Below are 17,632 nucleotides of genomic sequence, written 5' to 3' on the forward strand. Positions count from 1 at the left end.
TTCTCCATAGATCTTCCAGTGCGTTAAGCAATGCCGATGACTCCCTCAACAGCGTTCATGACCTGATCCTAACGTATGACACACTAACCAATATGCTCACACTCCAGTGTGCTTCTTCCATCGTAATCCGCACCTGCTTTAATTCAATTAGACCGAAAACCTGACACTAAACATAGTGTATCATAACGTCATTCTACCCGATCGATCTCCAAACGGAATTCAGTCTAACTACGCTTTATTGAAACTAGGTCGTCGATGGGTGCCCAGATCGTCATCAAGTGCATTCGTCCTCTTGTCGACGTTGGGCTGCTCACCCGTTCGGTTACCACCTTTAACTTTTAACCTTCACTCGTATTGGTCAGAGCAAATACAATCATAGTCAGTTGAGAATCACTACACAGGTAGAACCGACATAAAGTGCCTCTCGTGACCGCTTTGCCTGTCAGTGGATTGGTACTTAAAACCAGTATGCCCCTTGAACTTGTTCTGTCAAAGCCTTACACCATTTTGTATTTTCTTTGCTCTGTTTAATCATAAACGTAATTATAATTTCTTACACTTTTATCAAGTAAGTGTGATTATAAAAATAGTGAAATTTCAGGGAATTTAGGCGAATGGTCAAGGGTTCCAAACCGGATGTTGGCACTGCATGTTGGAGATTATCTGTAAAGTCATGATCATATTCAGACATAGCAAGACAAAGTCATATCAATCTTAAAAACATGTAATAAATCAAAGTTCCGGAGCAGAGGGACGTTATTAAGACATTGTCCGGGATAGGGGGACATTATTAAGATAATCCCCGTGTCAGAGGGACATTGTTAAGACATTGTCCTGGATAGGGGGACATTATTAAGATAATACCCGTGTCAGAGGGACATTGTTAAGACATTGTCCGGGATAGGGGGCATTATTAAGATAATCCCCGTGTCAGAGGGGCATTGTTAAGACATTGTCCGGGATAGGGGGACATTATTAAGATAATCCCCGTGTCAGAGGGGCATTGTTAAGACATTATCCGGGATAGGGGGACATTATTAAGATAATACCCGTGTCAGAAGGACATTGTTAAGATAATGGCCCGCTGAAGCGAGATTGTATCCGGGATATTCCGAAAAAAGTGTCCCGCGAGAACAATACAGTGCCTTAACTGCCAATTCATAAGTGAAAGTAACTTCTTTCAGAGGTATTTTAGAAGTTATATAGGTGAAGGAAAACCATCCATATAGCTTGGTTTCCCCTCATGTAAAGGTAAATGCGCCCTTGGTGTGTGGGGCGAAAGGTGATATTTAGAAATATTTCCATGGTACGTAAAGATGATTGTCATATATTATGATAATTGCTTGTGTTCACATAAAATCACGTGTGACAGTGCGACAACCGAAACGGTAACATTACGGACTATCGCAATCCTTGATAGCCCCACCCGTGAAGGTCCCGGGGTAGAATAGGCCTTCAGCAACCCATGCTTGCCATGAAAGGCGACTGTGCTTGTCGTAAGAGGCGACTAACGGGATCGGGTGGTCAGGCTCGCTGACTTGGTTGACACATGTCATCGGTTCCCAATTGCCCAGATCGATGCTCATGTTGTTGATCACTGGATTGTCTGGTCCAGACTCGATTATTTACAGCCCGCCGCCATATAGCTGGAATATTGCTGAGTGTGGCGTAAAACTAAACTCACTCACTCACTCACTCACTTGATAGCCCACCTGATTATGGTTGCTGCAAATTACGTACGACAGTGTGATTAAGTTTGGTCATAATTGTACATTGGATAACATGTCCATGAGCATTGTAAAAACAAATGGTTATTTTGGGCGCGTGGTTCTCCAGAAGCACATCAGACGAACTTAGCCGAACACTTGTTGTGAATCCGAATAGTGTATGGGTGGTTGACCATGTACAGAAGACTGCCTACTGAGAGATCATAGTACGTCAGTCCTAAACCAGCAGTGAATGGATAACCTTAGTTCATACATTTATGAATAACATGACGAACGGGAATATAGTAATCGCTGAGATGTAAGTTGGCATGTCTACCAGATACCGGCTACCCGTTAACTGAATGTTCAGCAGTACGGGTAGCTACAATATGGTTACCACTATGGTAGTACCCAAAGCTACAGTTTCTCCCTGTATGTCACACAAAGCTACTGTTTCATTCTGTTTCTCACCCAAAGCTACTGTTTCATTCTGTATGTCATTCAGTGCCACTGTTTCATCATGTATGTCACCCAAAGTTACTGTTTGATCCTGTATGTCACTCAATGCTACTGTGTCATCCTGTATGTCACCCAAAGCTGCTGTTTCATCCTGTATGTCACCCAAAGCTACGGTTTCATCCTGTATTTCACTCAATGCTACCGTTTCATCCTGTATGTCACTGAGTGCCACTGTTACGCCATGTATGTCGCCCAACGTTACTGTTTCATCCTGTATGTCACCCAAACCTACCGTTTCATCCTGTATGTCACCCAAACCTACCGTTTCATCCTGTATGTCACTCAGTGCCACTGTTACATTATGTATGTCGCCCAACGTTACTGTTTCATCCTGTATGTCACCCAAACCTACGGTTTCATTCTGTTTGTCACCCAAAGCTGCTGTTTCATCCTGTATGTCACCCAAAGCTACGGTTTCATTCTGTTTGTCACCCAAAGCTACTGTTTCATCCTGTATTTCACTCAATGCTACCGTTTCATCCTGTATGTCACTCAGTGCCACTGTTACATCATGTATGTCGCCCAACGTTACTGTTTCATCCTGTATGTCACTCACTGCTAATGTTTTATCCTGCATGACGCTCAATGCTACTGTTACATCCCACACTTCTTGTCCAATGTCGCCCAGTACTGCTTCCCTTGACATCACCTGGTGTCAGTACTGATATATCAGCTAAAGCGAACTAGTCGCTTCCCAGATTTTGCAAGATTATGCTAATTAATGTAGGAGATTGCATTAGTGATGTCTAAACTGTCTTCATATTGATCTGCATATCGATCTCTTCTCCAATAGTCGTTGGGAAAGCTGTTTGAATTGATGTAAGTGATGATTAGGTGTGTATATGGGTGCGCATTGTATGATATTTATATGTCTTCTGGCAATCTATTAGGTCATCACCTACACGTTTCTTGAAGATTTTCCCGAGCCCGTGAAAGTGGAAAACCGCACGATTTATCAAATGTTTACACTGTGTTGCTTGTTTGTGCTGATATGCATCCACCCACCCAAAGGAAAGATTACCTCAACCAAGAGTTTCAAAATATATCGGGGATACGTCCATCCAAGGCATCCTGCATATGTTTCTGTCATTGGGATTGGGTGCTTACTGAATTGCATACAAACGAGGCGCAGTATGCGAAACAGCCACTGCCCTACTAGTCAGCGGCTAGTACAAATCTAGTCGGGCTCGTAACTCTCCACAGTCACTGGCCTCGCTGGTTGGTGAATTTTCATGGGGTCATTTTATAAACATATCACTGTCTTTCCGATTTGTTCATTCATGATACACTCTAAATTCATCCAAGGTTATTGCTTCATAAACATATTGATCATCTTAGCAGGTTACTTATGAAAACCGTGTCTACGTTCCGTGCCAGTGAATTATTTTGTGAGTACTTTCAGGCATATGTTCCCGACTGGCTAACAACATCTGGAAACTGTTTCGCACGCTGACGGTGTGATAAAGCTTACATTGGTGCACTCCTCCTCTAGTCCCCGTGTTTCACACATTCACTCACTCACTCACTCACACACACACTCATACACAGAGAGAGAGAGAGAGAGAGTTACTCCGGGGAAAACCGTTCACATTGTATCTCTTGTTACGTTTGAAACTACATTCGAAGATGTTTATGCAGTATTTAACTCATGTCACCCTCTTTAATAATATTCGTATGCCATTAAAAAGTAGGAGATATTGGATTTACAAGATTGATAAAATACAAATGATGAAGCCAAGGAGGAAACAGACGATGAAAAGAAATTGAAGGAAAATGTGACAGTCTCTTTTGGAAATGATTCATCTCTGTGGATATATTGCTTTTTCTCATATGCATTGGCATTGCCTAGTGCTATGCTCGCTAAATGGAATATCACCTTCTTTGAATGTATATAATCAGTACAATTAATATTATAACATGGATACATAATTAACCTGTCTTTGCCTGCGTCTACAGCTCATCAAGACAAGGGAGGCCACTCTATTGTCCCATCTGTAACGGTAGTTCTCACAATGCAGGTAATCCCTCGAAGCGACGTATAAATACGTGAATTCATCGACCAGATGGATATTGGAAATTAATGGATATAAATTGAACACGTGCAGCAGCTATCACACAATGACTTGATAAATGGTTTATAGCAAAGCTACAACTAAAATTGATTTTTTCATTCCTGCACAAATGTTGCATATCTGCTTTGTATCTATAGAGACCGTTGACTTTTCAACCCGCCAGGTGATACGTCTGGCTGTTATGACGAATGTGAATTTAATGCCTTTGAAAGTGACCTTTTTTCATTTCAAGACATCAACAGATGTCTATATGATCAGCTAAAGCTATGTCACGAAATTCTTTTTACGAGGTATTAATCCTGCAGAAGTTGTAATATGAATGAATGCGGTATGTGTGACGATGATCACTTTAGTAAAGTGAACGTTATACCCTGGTCTGACTGAGGTAGTTGTCATATTTGATCCACGAAGCAAGGAAAGAGTCCGATAATATATCTGCTCCAAAGTTGTTAACTAAGGTGCCCAGGCAGGTATGTTGAATTTATCTTTCAAATATCTGTAACTGTGCTTATGCTGGTATACTCCACATCAGGAGTTGTCCATATTGTTGAAGTTGTACGCTGTGAATCAGTCGGGGAATGTCCGCCATTTCCTAGACAAACATTGAACTGGAATCGACTGAATTACGATACTTACGAATTACGTTTATTCCAAAAGTAGACATCTACTTAGAATGGTATCTGTTTATTCACAAAGGAAACCAAGGGATATACGTCTTCATTTTAAAAGAGAATAATTTGTCTTTCGATGATGCCCAAGGTTGATTCTCTTAAATAAGTTATATTCAGATAGAATCACAAATCTGAGTATCCTTATCTATGTTGTGTGTGTGTGTGTGTGTGTGTGTGTGTGTGTGTGTGTGTGTGTGTGTGTGTGTGTGTGTGTGTGTGTGTGTGTGTGTGTGTGTGTGTGTGTGTCTTTATATATATATATATGGGTCTTTATATACATATGCGTGTCTGCTATGTATTAACCTTTCATGCACATACGAGTTTCGTTCGCCGTATATTCTGTGGTCGGTGTGTCTGTACCTGGAGCAGCTTCCATCATCATGCTCCACGTGCATCGTCTTCACGTTCGCTGGTACCCTAAATGGTCAGCCTTACAGGTAGTTACATCATGGTTACCCGGTATCCTGGATGGTCAGCCGTTGGGTTAGTTTCATCCCTGTACCCTGTACCCCGAATGTTATGCTTACGGGTAGATACCGCATGGTTACCCGGAACCCTGAATGTTCAGCCTCACGGGTAGTTACACTATGGTTACCCTCTACCCTGACTGTTCAGCCTTACGGGTAGGTACACTATGGATACCTGGTACCCGTAATGTTCAGCCTTACAGACAGTTACACTTTGATTACCCAGTATCCTAAATGTTCACTCTTACAGGTAGTTACTTTATGTTTACCCTGTACCTTGAATGTTCAGGCATACGGGTAGATAACCTGTGCATACCCGGTACCCTTAATGCTCAGCCTCACCGTAGTTACAGTACGGTTACCCGGAACCCTAAATGTTCAGCCTTAATCATAGGTAGATAGACAATGCTATCCGGTACTCTTGACTACCCTGTCCTGTGAATGTTCAGCCTTACGGGTAGTTACACTCTGGTTACCCGGTACCCTGAATGTTCAGGATTAATTATTGGTAGATACACAATGCTATGCGTCACATCTGACTACCCGGTACCCTGATTATTCAGCCTTAAGGGTAGTTACACTGTGGTTACGAAGTACCCTGAATGTTCAGCCTTTACGGGTAGATACACTTGGCTACACGTACCCTGAGTGTTCAGCCTTACGGGTAGATTCATCATGGCTACCCTGTACCCTAAATGTTCAGTCTTACAGGCTCCTCCTGACTTTCAGACAGCTAGATATTGCTATCCTACAGACTATCCCACAGTCAGAGTATGTTGGTTCCACATATATGAAACTATGCGTTGACTGCAGTTACCTGTGCAGAGTATTTAAAACAGTATTAAACTGAGTTGATGCACCCGAACATGTTCATATTGAACAGGAGTTGCACTGGTGCCCTCAGTGTGCTAAACAAACAGCTTTGCCCTTAAAATGCTTATTTCCACCTGGTTTGAGGCGGACGGTTCTGTTGAGAGGCATGGGCAGCCGCGGTAAGCGTTGTACACTTGGCGACACACATGGGAGCAGCTTGGGGATATTATAGCCGCGCTATGTGACACAACGAGAACTAAACTTAGCCAGCAACTGTTACTCCAAGCCGTCCCGCGTGTTATTCCACACTCTGATGACGTCACGCGCGCACGACAGAGGATTGGAATCGACACAATATCTGAGGCATAAAGTGGGCAAATAGAGCACAACGATGAGCTTATAGCCTGTGGTACTGCAGGCTGTGCAGGGAGAGCAGACAAGTCCCGGTGAGTGGCATTCCTATAGCTCAGTGTAGTTGCAGTCCCGACACCCGGCAGTCATGCATTATGTAACGACGCTGATATCCAATGCATTAATTAACTTATTTTGATGTGGAACACAGCAATTTCTTTTTGTACTTGTTATTTGGCATCTGCCGATTCCCGTATGCTATTTTTATTGCGTTGTGATTTGATTCGGATCGATTTACATTGGGAACATTAGCTAATTTGCAAAGTGTTTTGGCAACAGAGATACAGACAAGCTGCATCTGCTGTCAATCTACAGTCAAGTATACGTCGCGCATTAGTGAGAACTGCTTTCACAAATATTATAGGGAGCGAGTGTCATTGTTTCTGAAGGAAGAGAGTATGCAAGGTAAAATTACCTTTATGGAAATAGTTGGTATGATCTATAGTAATGTAGATACATTTACCAATCCCATGTCAGCTTGAAGTCCGTTAAGAATCGATCAGTTTGAAACCTTTCCTTGTAGAAATAAATACGATAGCGTCATGCGCATCTAATGGATATAGGTGTTACTCATACATTGTTCTAACATGGTGAAGTCTACATGTTTCGATCGTGGCCGTGGTCGATAGTATGTGAATAAACTACCACACTTGTTTCATTTCTCCTACTACGAAATGGTGCAGTATTGCCATCGCGGCGTACTGCAATATGCAGTCACTCGCTTGTGAACACATGTGCTCTTCAAACTATTAACGTATGCTGTTATTTAATAACCTGTCCAAGGAGCACGCTGAAATGCTTTTTGATGTCAGTGACGTCACCGGAGCCTGTGCATGTAGCGTATGCTACCACTTGGCGTTTCCTTGTCAGACGAATAATTTATTTCTGCTGATCTAGTTAGCTGTTACAAAATGAATACTTGAACTGACATCTCATCTCTGAAATAAACATATTTTTCAGAAAAAAATGTTGAAAAGAAGTAATAATAAAATGTAAATAAAGGGAGCCGAGGAACTTTCTTTTCCTGAAATTGGAAGTCTTGACATGGCATATGTTGTAGACTTGCGTGGGCTTCTTTGGATGTATTTGTGTCAGGGTCTGTATGACAGGCTAATGGAGCCTAATCATCATCAGCATAATACCATGTGTGGTCTTGCTTCGTGAACCATAGTTGCAAGACTTACTGTAAACTTGCACAAGTCTCAAATTCAGGTAATACTTTATAAATTTATATGTTCTAGCTTTTATATACACGAACCAGTTGTACCTTCCGGGGTGGAAATAACTTTAAAATGGCTAGTGCACTCCGGTACAGTGTGGCACATGTAAAATCACTTACCCTGATAATTTTTCCACTTACCATACATTTTATTTGTTCATTTTATGATAAACAGCATAATTAGCATCGGACTGGATACCTCACAGTGTCCTATACAAAATTGCTTGCCCGACAGAAGGAAAACACTGGACTGGGCAATGGGTTATTTCCACCTTCGGGACACTGTATGGACAATGTTGGGCGCAGAACTACACCTTCTGTTGAAAACGTTCTGACAACGGTGCGATACATCGACAAGTTTATTATTCAGTGGAGCCTTGGGACAAGGGTGGGATTTGTTTGCGGGGTATGGGATGTGAAGACTGCAAGATAAACACTCACAAGAAAATGTTTATATGTGTTTATCCAACCTTGTTTAATGTGTAGACTTATAACGTATATATTTATATAAATACATAAATGTCATCTTTGTATGTCAAAGAACACCGACTACGGATCATTTCCCATATTAGTACAATATATAGTTGCCATCAATCACTCCAGTCGCACCCGACTTTGTGTTGAGTTTATTGCCAAGCTCACCTTACCTACCTCAGTGTGTTAGTCAATCAGCCGGTGCTACCTGTGGGGTGGCCTAGATGTCACGTCCATTCACACTGGGAGTTTTCATTACTCTCTGGTCAAATGTCAACGTCGAAGGTTGTTTAACGGCGCCGAATGACGTCAATCCACATCGGGGACAACCCGAACAGTGTAGTGTATGCGTCCGTTTTACCCTTGGCTTAGGATCCCGCTTGAATTACTATTTTGCTCAATGTAGTTATTGAAAAGGGATTGATACGTTCTGTCTCGTAGGGCCCTGAAACCTAGACGATATATAACTAACATAGTCCTATCTCTGAGTGTCATGTATTCATGTTATATTCCTGGCAATATTGTGTTGAATAATTCGGTTGTGCCAATTGAATAATTTTACGATCGTCGTTGTGGATCATGGTACATACATGAATACCTGCGGTGTTGTCTGGCAAACTAATCATGGCGTGTTACAGTCCCGGGGATACTTGGTATAACACACTGATAAATGGGAAACTGATTTGATATGGGAACTGATACACGGGTTTCCGTAGTTAACTGATACACCGGAAGCTTATATATATGTAGGGGACGTTTGATGTGTGTTTGGCGGCTTGAAGGATGCTTGACGTCGCGCTGTAGCGAACTGACAGACGAACATCTGTAGTGTACGGATAGCTGGAAGCTGACAGACGAGCTGCTGTATCGAACTGACAGAACGGCAACAACAGCGAACTGATAGACGGACAGATCAAGTGAACTGAACTGGACGAGCAGTTGTATTGAACTGATGGAAGGAATACAACAGCGAATTGATAAACGGACAGCTGTACCGAAACGATAGACTTACAGATGTATTGAACTGATAGACTTATAGCTGTACCGAACTGATAGACCTACAGCTGTACCGAACTGATAGACTTATAACTGTATTGAACTGATAGACTTATAGCTGTATCGAACTGATAGACTTACAGCTGTATTGAACTGATAGACTTACAGCTGTATTTAACTGATAGACTTACAGCTGTACCGAACTGATAGACTTATAGCTGTATTGAACTGATAGACTTACAGCTGTACCGAACTGATAGACTTATAGCTGTATTGAACTGATAGACTTACAGCTGTACCGAACTGATAGACTTATAGCTGTATTGAACTGATAGACTTACAGCTGTACCGAACTGATAGACTTATAGCTGTATTGAACTGATAGACTTACAGCTGTATTGAATTGATAGACTTACAGCTGTATCGCACTGATACACTTACAGCCGTATTGAACTGATAGACGGAAGGCTGTACCAAATCGAAAGACCGACAGCTGTATGGAACTGATAGATAGACGACTTGTGTCGAATTGATAGCCGAACAACTACAGCGAACTGATAGACAGACAGCTGTATATATGAACTGGCATCTTCCGCGTGGCCTATGGTAGATGTACGAAGTGTGTTTATTACTGTATATGTGTGCATTCCTATTTCTGCTTATACTGATAATGTTGTGAACTACACATTTCATGATTAGAGTCGTAAACAGCATCGCCATATTGTCAGTTACTATGCCCTGTCTTAATATGACAATTCACCAGTGACGTGGTTGAGCAACGATATTATCACAGCATCACGGCCACTGTCTGATGCTGAGAGGTACAACTTTGAAGTAGAAAGGGGGGTAACTCGCATCTTGCTACGCTTGACCTATTTTCTTTAGCAACAAGCGCGGGTTTTCCTGCATTAACAACAAATGGAAGCAGTCCTTCACCAGATTCAATAACTCGCCGTTGAAAGTCAGAGACATCCGATGAAGGACAAAACTGTCCTTTGTTAGTGGGTTGCAGGACTTTGATATCGAAAACCACACCTGCAGAATGAGCGCCTTAGTGACTCAGGTAAGGCAACTCAAACAATATGAAACTTCAAACAAACAAGGATGTGTATTTCATGTTGATGTTCCACGTGTGCGATATAACAAACAGTAAATATTTATGCATGTATTTCAAACCAACTTTGAGAGGTGTAATGTAAGCATAGTTTGATCCAAGGTAAACTGTTGCAGTGTTACGAGCCTGTTAGTCGACAGCTCGCTCGCCTGAAAGGGTTGGCTGCCAGTATTTAGAGTACCTTATGTCACAGCGGTCAGCTAATAAGTCAGTGAAGTCCATGCATGTATAATGACACAGGTTAAAAAAGTTTGTCCTTGAACTCCACGAGTGCGTCTAGCTAATGAACACAGGTGATGTATAAATCACATATACCTTACAGGGACAGTATGAACCAGGTAGGCCTTGTAGCGATAGTGAGTAACACAGCATAATCTTTGTGCATTGAAATCTCTTTGGTCGAAAACCGACTGGACTGGTCATTTTAATGTGGTCATACAAGGGTTAGTGACGGGCTGGGTGAAGATGAGTCAAGGCTGAGCTTCTTGTAACATGGTTTGACATCGTATGTGGTCCATTATAGGAGCTCCCTGATCGTTCACTGTTACACAGCTGTAGCACTGAAGCAAAGGGAGTGGGCCTCGGATAGGGGTTGTTATGGAAGTGTATGTCGTTCACTGATATCATAAACTGGTGTTTGTACAGAGACAAGTGTGTAATATGGTGCAGTCTTGTGGGAAGGATCGCAACAAAGATCAAAGATCGTCCCAGACCCCTTAGAATCACCTCACCTCCCCCCAACCTCCAACCTCTACAACTCCACTACCTCACCACCAGCCCACCCCTATATCCACCTCACCACCAATCCATTTTATCACCAACCCACCCCTACATATACAGCGCACCACCAAACCAATCGACATCCACCCCACCACCAACCCACCCACATCCACTGCACCACCATCCCACCCCCACACATCCACCGCACCACCATCCCATCCCACATCCACCGCACCACCAACCCACCCACATCCACTGCACCATCCCCCACATCCACCTCACCACCATCCCACCTCACACATCCACTGCACCATCATCCCACCCCACACATCCACCGCACCACCATCCCATCCCATATCCACTGCATCACCAACCCACCCACATCCACTGCACCACCCCCACATCCACCGCACCACCATCCCATCCCACATCCACCGCAGTACCAACCCAATACCCATCCACTGCACCACGAACCCACTCCACATCCGCCGCACCACCAGCCCAACCTACATCTACGACACCACCAACCCAACCCACATCCACCGCACCACCAACCCAACCCACCCCGCAATCCACAGCACCACCAACCCAACCCACCCCCACATCCAACGCACCACCACCCCAATCCACATCCACCACACAACGAACCCATCCCACCCCCAGATCCACTGTACCACCATCCCACCCCCACATCCACCGCACCACCAGCCCACCCCACATCCACACCACCAACCCAACCTACATCTACCGCACCACCAACCCAACCTACATCTACCGCACCACCAACCCACCCCCACATCCACTGCACCACCAATTCTCATCCACCGCACCACCAACCCAATCCACATCCACTGCACCACCAACCACATCCACCGCACCACCAACACAACCATCCCCCACGTCCACCGCACCACAAACCCAACCCACATCCACCTTATCATCGACCCAGCCCCACATCCACCGCACCATCATCCATTCCTCCATCGACTTCACCACCAGCTGATCCTTCTGTCCAAATGCTTTTCATTGACGTCACTGGTTGCTATTGAGTCACAGTCTGATGTTTGATCTTTATGACACTGAAGCTGTTTGTTCGTTCTACAGCTCAGACTTTGGTTATTACTGTTAAAGCATAAATTGAGCATGTGATCTGTATATGAGAAAAAGGAAACACTTGGATGGTATATGTTTGGGTGGCATTTTGGGTGTTATATGTTTGGGTAACACTTAGGTGGTATGTGCTTGGGTTACACTTGAGCGGTAGGAGAGGATAGAATATTTTATATAGCGCACACATCCATGCAACTAGTGCTTGCCCAAGGCGGTTCATGCTTGGGTAACGATTGGTTGGTATTTGTTCGGGTGACGATTGGATGGTATGTGTTTGGGTGACATGTGGATGGTACATGTTTGGGTGACTCTTGGATGGTACATACTGGAGTAAAACTTGTGTGATGTATGTTTGGGAAACACGTGGGCTCTCATATATCATCACACACTCTCTACATCAGGAATACCTACACCACCGGTCTTGGCTACAGTGCTTATCGGCACAACGCGGAGCCTATTTTCACTAGCCCAGGCAATTGGGATGTCTCTGACACTGTAACAGGACAAGCGTGATTAATGTGCGTCCTACATCCACAACACAGATGCACCAACCTCTCTGTACATGCATTATCCACAACAAACACCAACAACGACTGCTCTACCCCAGTCAACGATCCATTCGAGTGTTTTAGATACCGGTATCTGTACGTATGACTAGCAAGCAGCTGAAGCTCTTGCTGTAGAAAATGATCAGTCTTTGTATATCGTAACAACTAAACTTTCACGTCCGGTTCTCGGTTTTTAGCGTTAAAGGACCTAGAACTTCTAAACGCCTTTATCATTGTCATCTCTGGGAATGCACACGTCCTTTTTTCGTGTTTCCAGTGTTCCCAGTGAACACTTCTGAAGACATTTGTGTCAAGGAACCACCGTAAGAAAGAAGATCAGACCATGTGCAGATTGGAACCATCTTCAGGGTAGGCTGCATGTATTCTGTCTGCACGTGACAAGACGTAGGGACGTACAGTGTGGAGGCATTTCTGTGTAGGCTGGTACGATGTATATGCATGTTGCAGAACATAATCAGAATTTCAGATGTTTGAAGAATGCTCAGACAAGTTGTAAAATGACTGAAATATTTTGCCGTTTTGAAAACGCCGAAGTTGTTGGCATTTTACAGGTTGATACATATCTGTTCAAGATGTAGGCACGCACATGTCCAGCATGGAAGCCTGCATTTCATAGTCTTGTACAGAGCGCCGGTATACCGTGATTATCACTCACTCACTCACTGAGCACCATTTGACTCGGCCTGCGTCCTTCATACCTCCCTCACCTAGTCAGCATAATATGCCTATGTACTGGATTCGCAACAGTGTTGTATTGCCTGTGTTGATCGAACTCATGTCACTACCGGGCGTGCTGGCCGAGGCAGCCATTGTTACACGACGACACCTGTTGCGGTGTGGTGTTGATCACTCAGATGAGTCACACGGTCGTGACGTAAATTCAACTTGTGATAACACTGGATAAAATGAAGTGCCTCATAAAATGATATTACTGATATCCCATGCACCCGCAGATCGTGCTGGGAATTCCTTCATTACAATTCAGTCAATGTTCTTGGCTGCGAAATGTGAAATTGATCACACGTAAGTGACTGGTGGCCATACCCGCTGGTGCCAGTCGATTTGATAATGCTAATACCAGCAGTCACATACGATTGTATGTGTGTACATGAGTAATAATATGGAACGCAACGTTTAACCTGACCTCATTCATTAATCGTGACTGATGCCGTGCGTACCAATGTAGAGTGCTCATAATGGTATTTGTCCTTTACATGTAGACAATTGTGTTCGCTTAGAAAGGTACTATTACATACCGACTATGGTATAAAGGTGATATTACTCACTATTTTAGGTTAGAATGATAAGTGGTCTGTTTACAATGGGTACAACGTAAATAAACGAAATTACTACGGGAAAACACCGGTATGAGACGGAACACTTCTGACGTACTCGGGTATTTGACAGACCATCTTCAGTTGACATATTCACATATGAGACCGATCAGGTGACGTACTTGGTGATGAGACGGATCACTTTCAGTTGACGTACTCGGGTATAAGACGGATCGCCTTCAACTGACGTACTCGGTTATGAGACGGATCATTTTCGGTTGACGTAGTCGTATGTGTTACGGACCGCCGTCAGTTGACATACTCGCATATGAGACGGATCACTGTCAGTTCACTACACGGATGTGTGACGAATCGATTACAGACCGCCGCCATATAGCTGGAATATTGCTGAGTGTGACGTAAAACTCAACTCACTCACTCACTGATTCGGTTGACATACAACGGGTCGCCTTCAGTTGACGTACACACGTGTGTGTGATCTCTCCTCCTGGCCATATATCTACGCCAGCCACAACTTAACTCCTTTCCACAACACGGAAGCATCCTGATAACAAAATGTGCTTGGTGGTACGTGGAAATGTGCTTGGTGGTACGTGGAAATGTGCTTGGTGGTACGTGGAAATGTGCTTAAACACATAACTGTTTGATAAGATGCTTTTAGTTATGATAATTGTCTGAATTGTTCGTGTTTTCGATGAAATCAAGACGAAACTGTTTGTTCCCGTTTGTAATTACCTGCATGACATGCCGTGAATCTAGCCTGTCATTCCCTTTGAGTGCAGTGGTGAACGGTTTACCTTAACCATCTCACTCAATTATGTGAAAACAGGCAGTAAGAAGAAACGATTCTAATGTCGTCTCCGTTCTGTAATTATCAATTATATTTTTGGCATAATTACTTGAAAATGATTTTCGACATGTTTTCCGAATCTCGGAAGCATCTTATGTGCTCCACGTGCTTCTCCAACACGGGAGCGAGGTGATTTCTGCATCGGTTTCCCAGACTCCGAATTTGATACATGTCTGTTGTGGCGATTTATCGCTCGATTAGACAGCAGACCTTTGCTGATCTGGCAACGAATGAGTGAATAATGACCGAACGATATGACCCACGACTTTGATAAATGCAGTTCACCTTTGAAATTTGAAATCAAATGGTATGAACTGGTATTAGCTGTGAAAGAAACATGGGGCTTGCTGAATCTGTGAGTCAAGGAAGCTGATTAGACGGGTTATCCTTCAGTTCTACCGGGGTTCTATCACCATGTCAATACTATACATTGACGTACAACGCAAAAAGCCATGTGCGTTGATTAATGTGCAAACCTCGTCATGGTCACGAGACTTCACAAAATCTGAACCTTTCCTTTCAGTGCAACACAGCGATTACCCCCCTTTGTAACCAGATGGTCACATGATCAGACTTAATAACGACTGTAGGTAGTTTTCTAGGTCACGTATACTATAAACTCTGAGCGCTCTTGTATCCTGTCTTAAACACAACTTGTTCGGGAAGGTGAAAAGTGCATCAACACAATGGTAAAGGGAGATGTGGATGATACGGTCTCTGCTGGCATTGACGGGATGCGTAAAATGGAGAAAAATAGAGTGAGTTAAACACTGTTCATTGTATATCTGTGTCGGTCTAGCATGTAAACATCTGAAGCTAGTGGACAGTTGAGTATTGCTTGGAGCTGTCAAACGTTTGATAAACGACATTGTTTCTGATTTTTAACTGATATATTTCAGAGCGATATGTCTGTATGCAATTTACAGTGATGGATATTATGATTTTATACATTGCACATATCTGCATGTGTTTATGTGTCACGCATACGCACGCACGCCACTTAAAATCAGATTTCAAGATGAATTACAGTTAATGTCACCGGAACAAAGTGCTGATTTGTCCTTACGATAAATCGCATTGCGTTCTAATTAACATAGGGAATACGTTTGGAATGCACCAAAAAGAATATCTGTAAACATTCATGAATTATGACTCTCCCAGTTCGTTAATCATTGCACAAATAGGAGCAAGCCTCTTAGCAAACAGCAAACAGAATGTTGCTCATACTCGCGCACATTCAGACTGATTCGTCAGAGTCGGGGCATATTAAGGCACACTTAACCCTTTTCTACGTTTTGAAAGCTGGGTTTGATAAACGAGGTCACAGGTTGACGTTCATTACGGGAATTCAATACCAGCCTAGCGGATACAACTACGCAACACCGAGGGCAATCCCAGGATGAGTGTGTCAGCGTTCTAGTTGTTTGTGGACAAATATTCACTCCTCCTATCCCGAGATTTACATGTCTTCATTAAATGACAACCATGAACATGTTAATTAGAATTATTAATCCTTTATCTATCCGCGTTGTGATTCTGCTTTGTTACTAAAGACAACGAAAACTCCTGGTCATTCATCTGATGCCAGGTATTACATATGATCACCCGTTTCACGCCTCCGGGTCGATGGGCTTCATTTCTGAGTTATGTCACACCGATGTAAGCCGTCGTCCACGTTTTTCTCATGATAAACTACCCATATTGTTATGAACGTAAGTTCAGAGAGAGAACATACCCGCGTTGGTGGATATATAGGACCCCACTGATGATAGCGCACAACGCTTGGATTAAGGACATTCTTGTGTGTTTAACTTAGATGCAAAGTAATATCTACATGCCAGTGCCTGTTTCCGTTATTTATGGTGAATCATCTCCTCAAGCTGACTGTTTGCTGAATTAACTGACGAACAGCATATTCACAAGTGTATGGGGTAAAATACATGTCTGTACTCGTGCAAATTTGCCTGAAGATTAAGAAAATCCTGTAAGTGGTTGACAAAACCTAAAGCATGTTACAAGTCCTTATGAAATAAGTTGGAGAAATTACGGTCATCTAATCTGATTCTGCCGAGATAAGCTCTCAGGAATGTAATCAAAAGAGAAAGTTTCTTTCTTTCAGCAGAGCGCATAACGTCTCAGATTAAGTAACATCCCAATAACGGAGGATATCGTTTGTTTGGTACTTTTACCATAAAAACACCTGCCAGTCAGCGACGTATTTCTAAACACAAACTTAATGCATGCGTTCTGAAGGACAAAGCTGTGTTACATAACAGTCGGATGTTGTGGCAATATGTAGGTCCCAGTGCCAGGAGTGGATGTTTCCCTGTTCAGTGAAGTGGGTTTGGTGGTCACCAGCCTTGCAGAGGTCAACAGCTGATGATACACAGCTGACGTGATTTATCAATTGTTTGTGCTTTTGCACTCCCGCGGAGAAGAGGCTGAGAGGGCTGTATTTCATTGTTCATGGTTTTTTTTAAACCGACTCCTAGGACAAGTAATAGCACCTAATCAGACAAGTGACTGGTTGATAAAGTATTGCTGCCTGTGGTGTTTAATTGATAATGGTGTTCATAACAACTTTTGATAAAGGTATTAATAGCTATGTTTGTTCGATAAAGGTATT

General features: G+C 43.1%; 1 protein-coding gene across 4 annotated transcripts in view; it reads left to right on the forward strand.

Annotated features, from left to right (window-relative positions):
- LOC137278555 (uncharacterized) overlaps positions 1-17,632 on the forward strand; it is a 152,771-nt gene that overhangs the window by 48,335 nt on the left and 86,804 nt on the right. Inside the window, exon 1 of one of the 4 annotated variants that reach the window (XM_067810995.1) lies at positions 6,193-6,694. The exons of 1 other annotated variant lie outside the window; for it this stretch is intronic. Coding sequence is in view for 2 of the 3 variants with exons in the window: in XM_067810992.1 (XP_067667093.1) it covers positions 15,693-15,764 (72 nt within the window). In the remaining variant the exon portion in view is untranslated. Of the gene's footprint in view, positions 1-6,192; positions 6,695-10,351; positions 10,412-15,592; positions 15,765-17,632 lie in introns of those variants that run through there. 2 more of the 4 variants (XM_067810993.1, XM_067810992.1) reach the window with 2 other exon arrangements.

Source organism: Haliotis asinina, chromosome 3, assembly GCF_037392515.1.
Source record: "Haliotis asinina isolate JCU_RB_2024 chromosome 3, JCU_Hal_asi_v2, whole genome shotgun sequence".
In the NCBI taxonomy this organism is placed as follows: Eukaryota; Metazoa; Mollusca; class Gastropoda; order Lepetellida; family Haliotidae; genus Haliotis; species Haliotis asinina.